We start from the raw sequence: 19,801 nt of genomic DNA on the forward strand, positions 1-19,801 counted from the left end.
GATCAAACGTATTTCACCTTTAGTAGCCAAGTCTATGTTCCCAAGGTGGTTTGAGGTGTCTTTTACACTGGAGCATGGCTCCTACAGCCCTGAACAGATTGTTTACATATCTGCGGGTCCCAGTGCAGAGCGGCATCTGCTGATTTCTCCTAACATTGTGCCCCTGCACCCGCCCCCCTCATACATATTCATGCATCCTGCACAGCCTCCACTCCTCCTTCGATCCGCCCCCTCATACATATTCATCCTCCTGCCTCATATTCCTCCCCCATATGTATGCCCATAAACTCCTCCTTGCTCTATCGCTGGCATCTGTCATGTGCTCAGTGTTTGCAGAGGCAGACAGTGAACTAACATATATCCATAAACATACAGCGTCACACTATAAGGGGCACGCTCCCACATGTATCCATAAACATACCAGACAGCGTCACACTGTAAGGGGCACGCTCCCACATGTATCCATAAACATACCGGACAGCGTCACACTGTAAGGGGCACGCTCCAACATGTATCCATAAACATACCAGACACCATCACACTGTAAGGGGCACGCACCCACATGCATCCATAAGCATACAGCGTCACACTATAAGGGGCATGCTCCAACATGTATCCATAAACATACCGGACAGCGTCACACTGTAAGGGGCACGCTCCAACATGTATCCATAAACATACCAGACAGCGTCACACTGTAAGGGGCACGCTCCCACATGTATCCATAAACATACAGCGTCACACTATAAGGGGCACGCTCCCACATGTATCCATAAACATACCGGACAGCGTCACACTATAAGGGTCCATTCACACGTCAGTATTTTTACCTTTCCATATAAACGTTCCTTTTTTTTGCGGATCCGTTTTTCAGTATAACCTTCCGTTTTTTTTTTTACTTAAAGTGCTTCCGAATCCGTTCCGTGTTTCATTTTTTTTTTTTGCCATTTTCCTGCCAACGGATCCACAAAATCGGATGACATTCGGATGGTTTTGTGCATGTCATCCGCATTTATGCGGATCCATTGACTTGAATGGAAAACAGACAAAGTAGGACAAGCTTAATTTTTTTTCAGGATCCGCATACTCGAAAATAGGAAAACAGAACGGATTCCGTGATTGAGACAGCACTATGATTGGTGTCCGCATTTTTGCAGAGGCAATTGAAATTAATGGATTAAACGGACGTGTGAATGGACCCTTAGGGGCACACTCCCACATGTATCCATAAACATACAGCGTCACACTATAAGGGGCACGCTCCCACATATATCCATAAACATACCGGACAGCGTCACACTGTAAGGGGCATGCTCCCACATGTATCCATAAACATACCGGACAGCGTCACACTGTAAGGGGCACGCTCCCACATGTATCCATAAACATACCGGACAGCGTCACACTGTAAGGGGCACGCTCCAACATGTATCCATAAACATACCGGACAGCGTCACACTGTAAGGGGCACGCTCCCACATGTATCCATAAACATACCGGACAGCGTCACACTGTAAGGGGCACGCTCCCACATGTATCCATAAACATACCGGACAGCGTCACACTGTAAGGGGCACGCTCCAACGTGTATCCATAAACATACCGGACAGCGTCACACTGTAAGGGGCACGCTCCAACATGTATCCATAAACATACCGGACAGCGTCACACTGTAAGGGGCACGCTCCCACATGTATCCATAAACATACCGGACAGCGTCACACTGTAAGGGGCACGCTCCCACATGTATCCATAAACATACCGGACAGCGTCACACTGTAAGGGGCACGCTCCCACATGTATCCATAAACATACCGGACAGCGTCACACTGTAAGGGGCACGCTCCCACATGTATCCATAAACATACCGGACAGCGTCACACTGTAAGGGGCACGCTCCAACATGTATCCATAAACATACCGGACAGCGTCACACTGTAAGGGGCACGCTCCAACATGTATCCATAAACATACTGGACAGCGTCACACTATAAGGGGCACGCTCCAACATGTATCCAAAAAACATACCGGACAGCGTCACACTGTAAGGGGCACGCTCCCACATGTATCCATAAACATAACGGACAGTATCACACTATAAGGGGCACGATCCAACATGTATCAATAAACATACCGGACAGCGTCACACTGTAAGGGGCACGCTCCCACATGTATCCATAAACATAACGGACAGCATCACACTATAAGGGGCACGCTCCAACATGTATCCATAAACATACCGGACAGCATTACACTGTAAGGGGAGCGCTCACACATGTCCCTATAAACATACCGGACAGCATCACACTGTAAGGGGCACGCTCCAACATGTATCCATAAACATACCGGACAGCATCACACTGTAACGGGCATGCTCCAACATGTATCCATAAACATACCAGACAGCGTCACACTATAAGGGGCACGCTCCCACATGTATCCATAAACATACCAGACAGCGTCACACTGTAAGGGGCATGCTCCCACATGTATCCATAAACATACCAGACAGCGTCACACTGTAAGGGGCATGCTCCCACATGTATCCATAAACATACCAGACAGCGTCACACTGTAAGGGGCACGCTCCAACATGTATCCATAAACATACCGGACAGCGTCACACTGTAAGGGGTATGTATAAACATATTTCAAGGTAAACCTTATATACTGACCTGGCAATCAGTTGAAACCAATGTATAACCACAGGAAAATGAAATGCACACACTGCAAGTCCAAAACAAGTACAGGGCTAAAAATATTTATTTTCAACTAGACAAAAGCAGCCTCATTACATAAATAGGATTATCCTTTTATTTCAAAATAAAAAAAATAAAAATAAAAAAAAGCAGACTGATTACACTAATATATTACCTTTTCTTTCAAATGAACCTTTGTTTCATTATCTTTTTTTTTTTTTTACACAATCAACATGCCATTGTCTAAATGCAATATATGCAATTAGCATGGCCATGTAATCCTTGCTCCATTAGCAAGTAATTCAGATGGAAGGAGTTTTCTATGCTAACAAGCATAGTGATCTGCCTCCAGTCATTATAATGCTGAATGCCCAGTGACGTCACCAGACTGGGGGGCGGGGCTTAGCTCGATGACGGCCAAGTTACCGCCCCTCCATCCTCTCTGCATAATTATCTACGCTGCCAGTGACATCACCGGGCTCCCTAAGCAGAGGAAGAGGAGGCTTCACTCACCTGCCAGGGAAAACGGGGCTTGAGAAATATGTTCTAAAGGTACCACATGCATGTTTGTAATGTTTATGTTATTAGATTACTATTAGACAAATGTCCCCAATCCCGGACAACCCCTTTAAGATTGCATTTGACCTGTGTGAAAATACACACTCTAGAAACTTGCAAATCTCCTGCAGTTTTTACTTATGGGCAGTGGGTTGTCGTGGACAGCCGAGTTTAATGCCATTGTCTGAAAAACTAATAAAACCCTTTCATCTCATAGGTGCGAGTCCTGGAGTTGGAGAACCAGTTGCAAAAAGAAAGAGAAAAACTCGGAGACTTAAGGAAGAAGCACTATGAATTAGCCGGAGTCTCAGAAGGATGGGGGGATGGTAAGTACTACTTCCATGATTGCGTGCAATAAAAAACCTAATATAGCTAAATGAGAAAAACACAGACACCGGCAATGTGCGTTCCGCATTTTGCGGACCGCACGTTGCCGGCACTCTCATAGAAAATGCCTTTTTTTTGTCCGCAATTGCAGACAAGAATAGGACATGTTCTACTTTTTGTGGAACGAAAGTGCGGATCCGCGGATGCAGACAGCACATTCCGGGCCCATTGACAAAGAATGGGTCCGCACCTGTTCTGCAAAATTGCGGAAAGGATGCGGACCAATTTTGCGGACATGTGAACGGACCCTTACTGGGATACAGCTGCATCGGAAAGGTTATGCCCACTAGCTGTGATAGGGAGAGAGCTGTAGCAGAAGGGATGCACCCCCCCCCCCCTTCATCCCGAGCTGTGAAAGGGAGAGAGCTGTAGCAGAAGGGATGTACCCCCCTCCCCCCGAGCTGTGATAGGGAGAGAGCTGTAGCAGAAGGGATGTACCCCCCCCCTTCATCCCGAGCTGTGATAGGGAGAGAGCTGTAGCAGAAGGGATGTACCCCCCCCCCCCCTTTATCCCGAGCTGTGATAGGGAGAGAGCTGTAGCAGAAGGGATGCACCCCCCCTCCCCGTTCATCCCGAGCTGTGATAGGGAGAGAGCTGTAGCAGAAGGGATGCACCCCCACCCCCCTTCATCCCGAGCTGTGATAGGGAGAGAGCTGTAGCAGAAGGGATGTACCCCCTCCCCCCGAGCTGTGATAGGGAGAGAGCTGTAGTAGAAGGGATGTACCCCCTCCCCCCGAGCTGTGATAGGGAGAGAGCTGTAGTAGAAGGGATGCCCCCCCCCCCTTCATCCCGAGCTGTGATAGGGAGAGAGCTGTAGCAGAAGGGATGTACCCCCCCCCCCCTTCATCCCGAGCTGTGATAGGGAGCGAGCTGTAGCAGAAGGGATACCCCCCCCCTTCATCCTGAGCTGTGATAGGGAGAGAGCTGTAGCAGAAGGGATGTACCCCCCCCTTCATCCCGAGCTGTGATAGGGAGAGAGCTGTAGCAGAAGGGATGCACCCCCCCCCCTCCCCCTTCATCCCGAGCTGTGATAGGGAGAGAGCTGTAGCAGAAGGGATGCACCCCCCCCCCTCCCCCTTCATCCCGAGCTGTGATAGGGAGAGAGCTGTAGCAGAAGGGATGCACCCCCACCCCCCCTTCATCCCGAGCTGTGATAGGGAGAGAGCTGTAGCAGAAGGGATGCACCCCCTCCCCCCCCCCTTCATCCTGAGCTGTGATAGGGAGAGAGCTGTAGCAGAAGGGATGCACCCCCCCCCCCCTCTTCATCCTGAGCTGTGATAGGGAGAGAGCTGTAGTAGAGACGATGCACCACCCCCCCCTCCTTCATCCCGAGCTGTGATAAGGAGAGAGCTGTAGCAGAAGGGATGTACCCCCCCCCCCTTCATCCTGAGCTGTGATAGGGAGAGAGCTGTAGCAGAAGGGATGCACCCCCCCCCCTTCATCCTGAGCTGTGATAGGGAGAGAGCTGTAGCAGAAGGGATGCACCCCACCCCCCCTTCATCCCGAGCTGTGATAGGGAGAGAGCTGTAGCAGAAGGGATGCCCCCCCCCCTTCATCCCGAGCTGTGATAGGGAGAGAGCTGTAGCAGAAGGGATGCCCCCCCCCTTCATCCCGAGCTGTGATAGGGAGAGAGCTGTAGCAGAAGGGATGCACCCCCTCCCCCCCCCCTTCATCCTGAGCTGTGATAGGGAGAGAGCTGTAGCAGAAGGGATGCACCCCCCCCCCCTCTTCATCCTGAGCTGTGATAGGGAGAGAGCTGTAGTAGAGACGATGCACCCCCCCCCCCCCCCTTCATCCCGAGCTGTGATAAGGAGAGAGCTGTAGCAGAAGGGATGTACCCCCCCCCTTCATCCTGAGCTGTGATAGGGAGAGAGCTGTAGCAGAAGGGATGCACCCCCCCCTTCATCCTGAGCTGTGATAGGGAGAGAGCTGTAGCAGAAGGGATGCACCCCACCCCCCCTTCATCCCGAGCTGTGATAGGGAGAGAGCTGTAGCAGAAGGGATGCCCCCCCCCCTTCATCCCGAGCTGTGATAGGGAGAGAGCTGTAGCAGAAGGGATGCCCCCCCCCCTTCATCCCGAGCTGTGATAGGGAGAGAGCTGTAGCAGAAGGGATGCCCCCCCCCCCTTCATCCCGAGCTGTGATAGGGAGAGAGCTGTAGCAGAAGGGATGCCCCCCCCCCCTTCATAGGGAGAGAGCTGTAGCAGAAGGGATGCACCCCCTCCTTCATCCCGAGCTGTGATGGGGAGAGAGCTGTAGCAGAAGGGATGCACCCCCCCCTTCATCCCGAGCTGTGATAGGGAGAGAGCTGTAGTTGAAGGGATGCACCCCCTCCTTCATCCCGAGCTGTCATAGGGAGAGAGCTGCAGCTTGATCTTCCAGATTGCCATAAATCTAGCAGAACACTTGGAGCAATGAATGGGGGGATCTCTGGATCCATGTGAGGTACAGGGCTGGTTCTAGCCTTGGTAGAAAGAGATTGTCATGTATTCTATGATTTTCGTGTTTTACATTAACTCCTTTAAATGACTTGACTTAAAAAATGTAATGGATTCTTTTTTATGCTTTTCCACGACAGCTGCTGAATAAACTATATCACAGCTTCACTCAGTATACAAAATGCACACAGCAGATAACTTTGAAAGCACACGTCTATGGCATTCAATTCAGGTCTTCTCAACACAGCCTGGACTGGCCACGTCCAACTGGTCTCGCATATTTCCAATGGGTTACAGAATGGCGGACAGCAAGGAGAAGAGTATCGATGGTGCAGAGGATTCAGGAACCTTTATACTGCCTGCCACGCTCAACTATCACTCACCTTCAATGCTTGGGAGACAAATATAATCCATTTCTTGATATATATGTTAGTTCAGGATCACATGAAGGGGGCCAGAAAAACTCAACAAGGTGCAGAGTAACAGCCCTAGCCTTTGACGTCAGACAGCCTGTCAGAGTCTGGCACCTAAAGGAGACAACTAGGTGCTCGATAGCTTGATAACAGCATTCAGTTACATCCATTCAGCTAAATACTCACTAAAACTCACTTAATGGTGTGGAGGGACCAGGAGCACATTTCAGCCCCTAGGGGGCGCATGAGAGACCTTCATTTATTAATGTTCTGTCATATTTAAAATAGCTGGTGAAGAAAACGGACTAGAACTTTTTGCCTTATAGGTTACTGGACAATGGTATAGTTACAGAAAGAGAGAATTACCGTACTTGATATTACTGGTGCTGTAAGGTTCTCAGGAGGCATAAGAATTATGAAGTGTATGGAAGACATCAATATTATATATTGTATAAATGTATAGATGTGACCATAACTTGAAGGAGCATTAGCACTCATGACCTAAGATCACTCAGTAAACTTAAGAACCCAACACAGATCTTTGTCTTTGAAATCCTGCGTGAATTCTCTCCACCGGTCGGTGCTATATGGGTCGTTTCCCAGGGTCCCGTCATATCCTGCACTGCCATGTAAGTTTACAGCAGGATGAGAGATGTGGAGGAGTTAAGGCCATGCATTCTGAACACACTGTGACTATAAGAAAAGACCTTCTATAGGCCATGGTTTCACATTCGTGCCATAAGGCTTGGCACTAGTAGATGTCACTGTTGCATTTACGCAAATAAATTCATGTTAATTTTTCCGGATTAGTTTTATTTAGTAACAGAAATGCCTTCTTACCAGAATTCTTCAAGGAGAAATATGAAAGTCCTAAATTATCCAAATGTCTTTCTGTAAAAGAGTGCATGCTCTTGTTATTTCTAAGGACTGGTTTGTTAAATCTGTTACCCCCCCCCTTGCCATATGTTCTATTGCAGCTTATAATTATTTTAAGGGTTTTTCAGGGTCGATCTCGGTAACATGCTGCTCTTTATTTCTAGCCTACATATGAGTGGAGCATACAAGCATTTCCTTGCTCCGATGCTCCCCAGCGCAAGGATGTGTTTTCATTGTGCCGGTGACGTAGTGGACTTCATCACTATGGTAAGCCGAGACTTGCGCCCAGCACTGAGGCCGGTGACTTCACCGGCAAAGATGGGTGTTCTCTAGTGCTGCCAGAGGCTACTTTGCATAGTAGCTGTTACCTTCAGCACTAGAGAACACCCATCTGTGACGTCACAGTTGCAGCATTACAAGGGGGAGAATCAGAGCAACGGAATGCTTGTATGCTTCAATCATACATGGACTAGCAATAAAGAGCAGCATATTACCAAGATCAGCCCTCAAAATCCCTTTAAAGGGAGTCTGTCACCACATTTTAACATGTTAGACCGTTAAAATAGGGTTATGTGATCCACCCAGAACATAAAAACGGTACCTTTGTTGTAGAAAACGGACTTTTCTTTTTGCCGAAAATGAACTTATAAGATTATGTTCTGAGCCCTCTCAAGTGCCCAGGGCGGTCTCTCAATCCTCGGAGCCCCAGGCAGGCACCTCCTAAACGGCTCATAACCCCGCCCTCCGTGCACCTCTGCCCGCTCCGAGGATTGAGAGACCGCCCTGGGCACTTGAGAGGGCTCAGAACATAATCTTATAAGTTCATTTTCGGCAAAAAGAAAAGTCCGTTTTCTACAACAAAGGTACCGTTTTTATGTTCTGGGTGGATCACATAACCCTATTTTAACGGTCTAACATGCTAAAATGTGGTGACAGACTCCCTTTAAGGACTTCCCCTTTTGTATCTCTCTTTCTTACATACCTGGCCTATCCATGTAATACATAATCGACTATTCAGTTACAGTATATATGTGCGATTACATTTCCCCTGATGCAGCCAAACATTCTCACTGTAAGGTCAGAGGTTTCAGAGACCCGACCCAAGGCAATCAGCTGGCTTCATTGAAGGGCCCGTTTCATTAAAAGGAAGTTTATCACCATGAAATTCACTGTTAAACCAGGCACACTGCTATGTAGGGCTAGCTAGCAGGTAAGTGCACCGAGGGTGACCCCCAAGCTGCTCTGTGCTCCTTTGCCTTCCTCTGCCAGCCCCTCCTTGTCCTTCTTGATTGACAGGGCCAGAATCATTATCATGACAACGCATCTGCTTTGATGTTTTTAATCCTAGGGCGATAGGTGACCACAAAATTTAACCTGGTAAAAAACAATGACCATCTAGCCTGCCTAGGATCTAAATGCTTTGCAGATTGCAGGTAAGCCAGATTCTTATGGTCAGTAAATGCTGTAATCGGATGGGTCGCCCCTTCCAGCCAATGACGCCACTCTTCAAAGGCCAATTTGATGGCCAACAACTCTCTATTCCCAACATCATAATTTCTTTTGGCAGCTGAGAGTTTCTTGGAGGAAAAAGCACACAGGCGCTATTTGCTAGGAGAGGCACCCTGCGACAAGACTACTCCAACTCCCACTTCTGCTGTGTCAACCTCCACAATGAAGGGTTGAGACACATCAGGTTGCATCAGAATGGGAGCAGAAACAAAACATTTCTTAATAGCAGAAAAAGCCTGTAATGCCTCCTCCGACCAGACAGAGAAGTCAGCGCCCTTCCTAGTCATATCTGTCAAATGTTTGACAATGGTGGAATAATTCAGGATGAATTTTCTGTAGTAATTAGTAAATCCTAAAAACTGCATCAGGGCTTTCTGATTCTCCAGCCGGTCCCATTCCAGTACCGCACGGACCTTTTCGGGATTCATACGAAAACCGGAGGCAGAAAGAAAGTACCCCAAAAACGGCAGCTCCTGAACAGCAAACACACATTTTTCCAACTTGGCATACAATTTATTCTCCTGAAGGATGAATAACACTTGTCTCAAATGATCCTGATGGATCTTCATATCAGGTGAGTAAATTAGTATATCATCAAGGTAAAAAAAAACGAACCCACCAAATGATGAAAAATGTAATTGATAAAGCGCTAAAAGACTGCTGGAGCATTAGTTAAACCAAAGGGCATGACTAGGTTCTTGAAGCGACCCTCGGGGGTATTGAAGGCCGTTTTCCATTTATCTCCTTCCCTGATTCTGATCAGATTATAAGCTCCTCTTAAATCCAACTTAGAAAACACATCGGCACCAACAATCTGATCAAATAGATCCGGGAATCAAGGGAAGGGGATAAGGATCATGGACAGTAATGAGATTCAGTTCCCGGAAATCTAGGCACGGTCTAAGGGATCTGTCCTTATTTATGAAAAAGAAGCCAGCGGCCATAGGAGACTTAGATGGTCTATGTCCCTTTGCCAAACTCTCGGCAATATACTCCCGCATAGCCACTCTTTCGGGATGAGAAATGTTATATAACCGAGATTTTGGCAATTTTGCTTCGGGGATAAGATTGACTGGACAATCATACTCTCGGTGAGGGGGCAACTCCTGGGCTCCACCCTCCGAGAAAACGTCCAAAAATCTGAAAGAAACTGAGGCAACACCTTAGTGGATACCCCCGAAATAGAAGTACTAAGACAATTGTTCATACAAAATTCACTCCCAATTACTGATTTGTCTTGTTTGCCAGTCAATGGTAGAGTTATGTTTTATCAACCATGGTAAACCCAGAAACATCGGAGCAGGCAAACCTTTCATAAAAAAAAAAACAAGAAATTAACTCAACATGAGAATCACTCACCCTCAAATGAATATCCTGAACAATATGAGTTAGACATCTTTGCGAGAGGGGGCGCAGAATCTATAGCAAACACTGGTATCTCTTTGTTTAATGCGCTAGTTTTAAAACCATGACTGAAGAAATTTAAAATCAATAAGATTAACCCCTGCGCCACTATCAACAAATACCTTCAACTCAAAATTTCCAGAGTCTAGCGCCACCATGGCAGGCAGGAGGAATCGGGTACTGCAGGTAGGATACAAATATGCCTGCTCTGACTCCCCATTCACACTACCAAGAGTAAGGGAGCTTTTTTTTTTCCTTTGAAGGAATCCCCTATTTGTATTTCATTACATCTTCGAGGTTTAATATAAGGGCACACCTTAACGAAATGACCTTCTTTACCACAGAAGTAACAGTCTATTCAGCTTCCTAAAGTTCCTATTACCAGAGCAAGAAGTAACCTGACCCAATTGCATAGGCTCCTCTCCAGCCCCTAATTCAAGTGTCATAGTACCCTGAGGGACTGATTCCCCACCAGACAGCACCCCCTGCCAGAGAGAACCTTGCACCTCCCCCTAAGACGTCTATCAATCCGTACGGTCAAAGACATGGCCGCCTCCAAAGAATCAGGTTTTTCATTAAATGCAAGGGCATCTTTTAATCTCTCAGATAGCCCCTAACAGAACTGACTACGGAGTGCAGGATTACTAAATTCAGCACAATATGACTCAGCAGTACATTCTCCCTGGCACAAGCTGTGCAACTTAGATTCAGCCAAAGACCCGGTCTGGGTCATCATAAATCAGGCCCAGGGCTCTAAAAAATTCATCCACCGACCGGCAGAGAAAAAGCCCAAGACTGAGTGTCACCTTTTAGCAGAGAAATAATAGTCCCTACTCTTTGGTTTTCGTCTCCAGATTAAATCGGACGCAGACGAAAATACAGTATACAGGACTCCCTGAACCAAACAAAGTTATTACGTGCCCTGAAAAATCAGGGAGAGCGACTTTAGGTTCCAGGCAGACCTGGTTTCCCCCGGTGCCAAAGATGCCAAAGTAGTCTGACACCGTGCAACCGAATTGCTGAGGTCAGCTACATCCAAAAACAATCCCTGCATGCAATCAACCAAAGCATCAATAGTTTCCATTTTGCAAACACCAAGGGAAAAAATGACGGTAGGGCGGGTTATAATGTCACGGTAGGTAAGATAAGGGAAGGAAACAGAACACAGCAAGGCAAAAAAAAGAACTGACTAGGCCACAAATGCTAGGGAACAAAGGAGTCACCTCCTAGAAATCCCTAAAACACTTTCCCTAAGCTGCTATGCCCATGTGCATATCTCGATGATAGATATGCACATGCCCACGTACCTAGGACTGTAACACACTGAACCAAACCCTCAGCTGTAGGGAAGGGGGAAAGAGACACCCACCTCCTTCAACAACTGAAGGAGCTAGTGTCATCCTAGAGGCCTAGTAAAAACAGACACAAAAGGGAAAAGGACTTATGTAGAGATGTGTAGGAGAAGACGATCCACCAAACTTCCAAAGCTCACATAAGGCAGAACTATAACCCGCAAAGGCTATAGGGAGAGAGAGTAATAAATAGCCTCACCAATTACCTAAAGAACAACACCTGGGAGGAGGTGGGATTCTGTTCAAACCCACAACAAAACAACTCTGACAGATCTCATAAGAACACCCTCAGGGCAGGGCGTGCCATTTTCCATGCCCAGTCCGCAATGATTGTAATGTTGGTTCTTAGAAACCACTTTTAAATGAGAGACCGCTGAAATCAACCTGCCTGTCTCTACTTTATGCTGCCATTAGTATGGGCAGCATAGAGTGGATGTCAGGTTCCCTTTAATATATTTTATATGTAAGGGCTGTTTCACACTTGCGTTCTTTTCTTCCGGCATAGAGTTCCGTCGTCGGGGCTCTATGCTGGAAGAATCCTGATCAGTTTTATCCTAATGCATTCTGAATGGAGAGAAATCCGTTCAGGATGCATCAGGATGTCTTCAGTTCAGGACCGAAACGTTTTTTGGCCGGAGAAAATACCGCAGCATGCTGCGCTTTTTGCTCCGGCCAAAAATCCTGAAGACTTGCCGCAAGACCGGATCCGGAATTAATGCCCATTGAAAGGCATTAATCCGGATCCGGCCTTAAGCTAAACATCGTTTCGGCGCATTGCCGGATCCGACGTTTAGCTTTTTCTGAATGGTTACCATGGCTGCCGGGACGCTAAAGTCCTGGCAGCCATGGTAAAGTGTAGTGCGGAGCGGGGGAGAAGCATACTTACCGTCCGTGCGGCTCCCGAGCCGCTCCAGAGTGACGTCAGGGCGCCCCACGCGCATGGATGACGTGATCACATGGCACGTCATCCATGCGCATGGGGCACTCTAACGTCATTCTGGAGCGCCCCGGGAGCCGCACGGACTGTAAGTATACTGCTCCTCCGCTCCCCACTACTACTATGGCAACCAGGACTTTAATAGCGTCCTGGCTGCCATAGTAACACTGAATGCATTTTGAAGACGGATCCGTCTTCAAATGCTTTCAGTTCACTTGCGTTTTTCCGGATCCGGCGTGTAATTCCGGCAAGTGGAGTACACGCCGGATCCAGACAAGTGTGAAAGAGCCCTTAGATTGCTAAATGAAAGGTATCATTACTTTCATCTGGGAAATAACCCATTAAGGCATTGTACTTGGTTTTACAATGAATTTTTCGATGACAGACTCCATTTGAACAGAATCTTTCTGATCTAAATGACTCCCCAAACTAGAGTAAGAAGTGTGTAGTGTATGTTGTGCTTAGTGCAATTCTGTAATCTTCATGCTCACTTGTATTCCAACGCTGTGCTGCCACAAACCAGCAGTAAAATGTATTAGACTCCACCTTGAGTCCTCTCTATTATGTGTGTGAGCTTGAGAGTCCTCTCTATTATGTGTGTGAGCTTGAGAGTCCTCTCTATTATGTGTGTGAGCTTGAGAGTCCTCTCTATTATGTGTGTGAGCTTGAGAGTCCTCTCTATTATGTGTGTGAGCTTGAGAGTCCTCTCTATTATGTGTGTGAGCTTGGGAGTCCTCTCAATGCATTTTACTGCTGGTTTGTATTTGCCCAGCGTCAGAATGCAATTGCGTATGAAGATAAAAATTACATAATCAGTCACTTACACTATACACTGCTTTTACTGTAGTTTGGAGGGTGTTTTGGATCTGACAGATTGCCTTTAAGGCAACCCCTTTAATGTGCTAGAATTGCTAGTGTAGTCTTTGTTTCATACAGGTATAGCCAAAATGAATTGGTTTTATTTTTTGTGTTCTGCGATTTGAAGTGTAACTGTTATTTCAGAATAAGCTGATGTGTGTGAAGGAGGAATAACACTTTCTTTCAATTGTATGACTTGTTTCTGGATTTTCCACCAGTTTCCCCTCCATCTCTTAATTTCCCTGAACGCAGCTCCACAGTGGGTGAGGCTAACTGTTATGATGTCTTCCATACATAGCATACGAAGAAACGAGGAGATCCTGCGACCTATTTCTCTCTTTCAAACAGTCGGGGGGGGGGGGGGGGTTGATGCAATGGACAGTTGCCCGGGCCAATACTCTGCCACAGCATCACAGCAGCATAATAGCAGGCAGAAAGAGGGTTAGTACAACTTTGTTGAGGCAGAAAGCTGTCAAAGCTGTATTATTAATGCCTCAGTGGCACAAATGAGGCATTATTACATTGAGAAGGATGGGGTAATGGTCTTTTTAACAGAAGGGGAAAGGGAGCATTCTGTGTAAAGGAAAGGTCATGGGAGACAGCATTTTTGAAAGGGTGGAATGTCTGCCCATTGTTGCCTCAGGCGTACTTTTACAGGGAGAGTACTAGAGCATGGAGGATGATACCAGGTATACAACATTAAATATTTCTTTGCCCTAGACCAGTGGTCAGCAACCTGCGGCTCTAGAGCCACATGCGGCTCTTTAGCCCCCTGATATTGGCTCTTCCAGGTGCGGGCTCACATGTACAGTGCGATAGCATTTTCGTTGCCCGTAGCAAAAATAGGTAGGAGGGTGAAGACCAGGAAGCGGTGAAGGCTCTGTACTCACCGCTTTCTGGTCCTCGGTTGTAGGCTGTGCAGGGCTGCGCACAGTGTGAGGCGCTCTGTGACTTCACTCTGTGCACGCCAGTTCACAGCACAGCCGACAGCAGGAGGAACACAGAGCGCGGGTGGTGAGGAGCAGCGGCATCCAGGAGCCGGAGAGGTAAGTGCTTTTTTATTTTATGAAACTTGGGGCTGATCTGAGGCAATGAGGTGATGAGAATCATAATGGGGGATACGAGAGGCATCATGGATGATGAGAGGCATCATGGATGATAATGGTGATGATGAGAGGCATCATGGTTGATAATGGGGATGATGAGAGGCATGGGGCTCTTATCTGAGGTCTGATTGAGGGGGTCATTTACTTTGGGGTCTGAGCTGACATCTGATCTCAGGGAGGTCTTATTAACATTGAGGTTCTGCTTAAGTGCTTGAGGCATAAGGTCACTGACTTTTTGAATGTTCAAACAATACCTTCATGGGAATAGGGGTTCTAAGTTAGTCTCCAACCTTATTAAGAACCAAAGAAATAAATCCTTTATGACGGTTTTTCAAGCTCATATTACAAAAAGTATAAAGATATTTTAGTCCCACATTTTGTCACGGCATGCAATCTCCTCCTTACAGGAGGCTCTCTGACCCCACAAGCCTAGGAAGCGCACGTAACGATTATCCATAAAGAAGGGAAGGATAAGGAAGCATGTGGAAGTTACAGGCCGATTTCACTGCTGAACACCGATTTGAAGTGGTGGGCTAAACTGCTTAACAGCAGGATGTCAGGGTTGCTCCCTGGGCTTGTGGGTGAAGAACAGGTAGGTTTCGTTGCAGGTAGAGAGGGTAGGCATAATATCAGTAGAGTCATACATGCGATCACCCACGCCATCAAATCTAAGTCCCCTCTTGTACTCCTGGGCACAGATGCGGAGAAGGCGTTCGATAGGGTTAGCTGGGCCTATTTGGAGAAAGTACTACAAGCCTTTGGCTTCCCTGAAGGCCTCATCAGAGCTATCTATACTCTATACTCTGCACCATCTGCGAGAGTACTAGTCAACGGCACCCTATAGAACGCCTTCCAAATTAGAAACGGTACTCGTCAAGGATGCCCATTATCCCCCACCTTGTTTGTACTCACCCTAGAGACGCTTCTTCTTAAGTTCCGCCAATCCCCCACGATCAAAGGAGTGAAACTAGGCAGATTTACTGCTCCTGATGATTTACTGCTCCTGTTGTCAAATCCTGAAGAGGCTTTGCTGGAGGTTATGTAGATTTTCGAAACTTTTGGGGTTATCTCAAATTTTAAGATAAATTTTGATAAGTCGGAGGCCCTTGGCGTTTCCCTCCCAGCTGTCCTGCGTACTAAGGTCAAAGCTCCACACCATTCAAGTGGCCTACACAAGCAATAAAATATTTGGGGGTGACGATCCCGATGGACCCCAAGTTGTTGTTTAGTCTTAATTTCCCCCCGCTACTCTCCAAAGTCACCTCTATTCTCTCTAAGAGCAGCTCTCCTTTCCTAACCTGGCTAGGCAGGAAAAATGTCCTCACCACCTACATCCTGCCGCTGATAATGTACACCTTGAGAGCCCTACCCATATCGGTACCTGTTAGTTTCATTAATAAACTACAATCCATCATGAGCAGTTATTTGTGGGATAAGAAGCGCACTAGAATGTCCTTTCGCCTTCTTTCCCGAAGAAAGAAACATGGGGGTATCTCCCTCCCTGACCTATCAACCTATATACAGGCTATTAGTTTGGAAAGGTGGCTTAAACTGGCCAGACAAGAGACATTCTGTATGCATGTAGATTTCGAATTGGCCCTGTTGGGTAAGGAATTGTTCCATAGGTTATGGACACCTGAGAGGACAGGAGAAGGGACCAAAGTAGATAGCGTACTCACCAGAGGAATGCTGCATATTTGCCATAAGTCTTTGGTCTTAACATCTGCTCAGGACAAGATTTCTCCCTTAGCTCCTATCTCAGTTATCCCCACACTACTGTTCCCACAAATTAAATCTCCATCAGACATTTGGCTATCAATGTCACATCACAGATTAGGAGATTTAAAAGGGTTACAGATCACTTCCGACTTCTATACTGCCCTCTCGGGTGTACCTGCCCTTGGTAAAGATTTCATTCAAAGAAATGACTTTGAGAATGCTTGTAGGCAGTTTATGATTTCCAAATTTACCCCCTCTCCCTGATCCATCATGGTTGGAGAATTATGTTCTGCTGCCAAATTTACCTCATAAATGCACCACCCTCATTTATAGGCAGATTCTAAGTGAGAGCTATTCTAGCGTACCGCCCTGGGTTGCTGAGTGGGGAAAAGAACTCCACCTTGAATTTAGTGACACTGACAGTAAATGGATTCAGAAATCTTCGCACGGCTTTTCCAAGTGCATAAAAATTCAAGAAAACTCTGTTAAGACAGCGTTGCGTTGGTACAGAACCCCCGAGTTCCTTTTTTTCAAATTTCAAAAGAGATTTCAAACATTGAGGTTCTGATTAGTGGTCTGACCTGAGGTGTAATGAAAAATATATTTTTCCATATTGTCCTCCTATTTTGATGACCTATCCTCTCTATCGACATTGCAGCAGTGAGCAGGTGTAATTACAACTCCACCGTCCCCATTCAATTCAATGGGGCGGCTCTCTGTTCAAGTGAATAGGACGGAGTCATCCCATTGAAGTGACAGCGGAGTTGTTTTTACACCTGCTCGCCACTGCGAATGAGAAAGCGAGTAGGTAAACAGCTGATTGGCAGAGGTGTCGGCAGTCTTCTACACAGACATTGTTTTTTCCCCGGCGCCTCCACAATGGCGCTCTCAGGGGGGTGCCCCAGCCTCCCCAGGACAGGAAACAACGTAGAAGCTCAAGTATAAAAGGCCCCCTCCCTCTACCTGATTTAGTTGTTTCCTGTCCTCGGGATCGCGTGGAAGAAGCTTCTGCAGTTCCAGGAGTTCAAGTCTTGACCGCACGGCCTGTCGGTGGTGCCCCATTCTATGTGTGCCGGTGCTGAGGAGGTCTTGGGCCTGCGTATGTCCTTCAGGTAAGGCAGCCCCGGGCATCCATTCCCACGTTACATCATATGGTGGGGAACGAGGGATCGCGCGCATGCACCAACATGCCTGGATTCTCTGGGGCCGAGAGTTCCGTTTGCCAGGGAATGTCGGGAGGCAAGGATCGCAGCAAAGTTAGTGTCTCCTGGCATGTGCAGCATGTCAGCTCCGTTGGACACTCCTGATATGTCCCGCAAGCCTGTGACTTCTTCGGCCACCAAGCCTTTTTCCAGTGTTGTGCCCGATGTGTTAGCCTTGCTACAAGAAAAAGGGGGGGGGGGGACAATTTCTATCTATATTCCGCCACTGGTGTTGGTGCTGGTCCCAAATTAGCCTTTTATTGCTACTAGCCCTGATTTCTATTATTACCTTGTAGGGCAGGGAGGTCAGCACCATTAAATACTCTGGCAAGGAATTGGGGGGTAAAAAGTGTGCGATTTGCAAGAAATCCCTGCCGTCTAAAACTAAAAAGGTACTCTGTCCCAGATGTACAGACAAAGTAGTGTCCAAAGAATCCCCATCCTTCCTAGAATTCTCAGGTGCAGGTTCTGAATCCTCCAAGAATGATTTGGGGAAGCCTTTCTGTACCCCTGAGGATACGGAAAATGTATTAAGGACCATAAGAGCCACTATAAAAACTGAGGAGGTAAAAGAACCTCAGTCAATTCAAGATATGATGTTTCAGGGGGTTAAAAGAAAATAAAGTTTTTTGCCATCCATAATAATATAAAAATGCTGATCGCTAAGGAATGGAAAGATCCTGAAAAACGAAATGCAATTCCAAATGCCTTTAAGAGGAAATATCCCTTTTCTGCCCTTTGAGGATATGGGCCTTTTAAAAGACCCAATGGACAAAAAATGTGAGGGTCTTCTCTAACGGGCTTAGAAGATGAACACGGCTATGCTAAGGCCCAGTATAGCGATGACCTGTACCTCCAGGTCATTATCAATCTGGTTTACTCAGTTGGACAGCTGATACCCCCAGAGAGGAAATCCTAGCCTTCATCCCCATTCTAAAACAGGCCTCAGATTTTCTGTCTGATGCCTCTGCGGAACTGGTAAAACTCTGCTAGATCCTCAGCTCTTTCAAATGCCACACACAGAGCTATATGGCTCAGGTCATGGTCTGGAGACGCTAGTTCAAAAAGTCGACTATGCTCCATTCCGTGTGGAGGGGATAATATGGTAGTATTCTGTTCAGTCTTAGAGGATATTCTAGACAAGGCATCAGACAAGAAAAAAGACTTTCCTTCAGATTCGAAATTCTACCAACAAAGACGGTCCTTTTAAATCAGAGAAGAACCAGATCGGACCAAAGGCGAAAAGAGAGCTTGGGAAAGTGGCAACCCTCTAGAGGAAAGGGGAGAGGTTTCTTATTTACCCCAAAAACTACTGCAAAACCCTCTCAATGACAACAGATTTCAGGTAGGAGGCAGACTAATAAGATTTGCCTCACCCTGGAAAAATATTTCAACTTCTCCTTGGGTAATAAGCACTATAAGAGAAGGTTACAAGCTCGAATTCAGTACACCACCTTCAAATTTCTTCGCTTACAACAGGCCATTACTTCAAATAGAAAAACAGCGAGCTCTTGAATCAGAGATACTGTCTCTCCTGCAAAAACAGGTCATAATCCCGGTTCCAAAAGATCAGGAGGGAACAGATTTTCTTTTTAATCCAAAAACCAAACAAATCCTTTAGATTAATAATAAATCTAAAAAAGTTAAACAAAAACATATCCTACAAAAAGTTTAAGATGGAAACAATCAAATCGACAGTGAATCTTTTGACTCGTGATTGCTACATGGTAACTATGGATCTCTCCGATGCGTACTACCATGTTCTCATACACAGAGAATATCAAAAATTTCTCAGGATCGCGATATTTCTGAAGGGGCAAAAACGTCATTTCCAATCCCAGGACCCACCCTTCGGGTTGTCGTCAGTCCCAGAATTTTTTCAAAAATGATGGCCAAACTGATGAGTTTTTTGCATCTTCAGGGAATATTAATCGTTCCATATCTGGATGACTTTTTGGTGGCAGCCCCGTCCCTTCAAGATCTCCAGGTTCATCTACGGATTGTACGGGAAAAGTTGTTGGAACTGGGCTGGTTGATAAACGAAGAAAAATCAGACCTATTTCCCAGTCAACTAAATTTTTTGGGGGGGAGTCATGCTAGACTCCCACAATTTTATGTCTTTCCTCCCTCAAGAGAAACAGACTTCCCTCTCTCAGAAGGTCTCGCTATTCTGCGAATACAGAATAGTGTCCATCAGGGACATCATAACAGTGTTAGGCTATTTAACTTCTCTAATTTATGCAGTCAGGTGGGCCCAGCATCATACAAGGACACAACAGACATTTCTCCTAAAGACCTGGGATAGAAATTAAGACACATTAGACAAAAGAATAAAGGTTCCTCT

General features: G+C 46.5%; 1 protein-coding gene across 1 annotated transcript in view; it reads left to right on the forward strand.

Moving 5' to 3' along the window:
- The window catches only part of LOC122932446 (huntingtin-interacting protein 1-like), a 133,715-nt gene extending 126,438 nt beyond the window's left edge, over positions 1 to 7,277 (forward strand). The window contains exons 29-30 of the mRNA XM_044286848.1: positions 3,475 to 3,583; positions 6,222 to 7,277. Coding sequence (XP_044142783.1) covers positions 3,475 to 3,583; positions 6,222 to 6,232 — 120 coding nt within the window. The 3' untranslated portion in view covers positions 6,233 to 7,277. The remainder of the gene's footprint in view (positions 1 to 3,474; positions 3,584 to 6,221) is intronic.
- The last annotated feature ends 12,524 nt before the right edge of the window (positions 7,278 to 19,801 follow it).

The sequence above is a fragment of the Bufo gargarizans genome, chromosome 3 (genome assembly GCF_014858855.1).
Source record: "Bufo gargarizans isolate SCDJY-AF-19 chromosome 3, ASM1485885v1, whole genome shotgun sequence".
Lineage (NCBI taxonomy): Eukaryota > Metazoa > Chordata > Amphibia > Anura > Bufonidae > Bufo > Bufo gargarizans.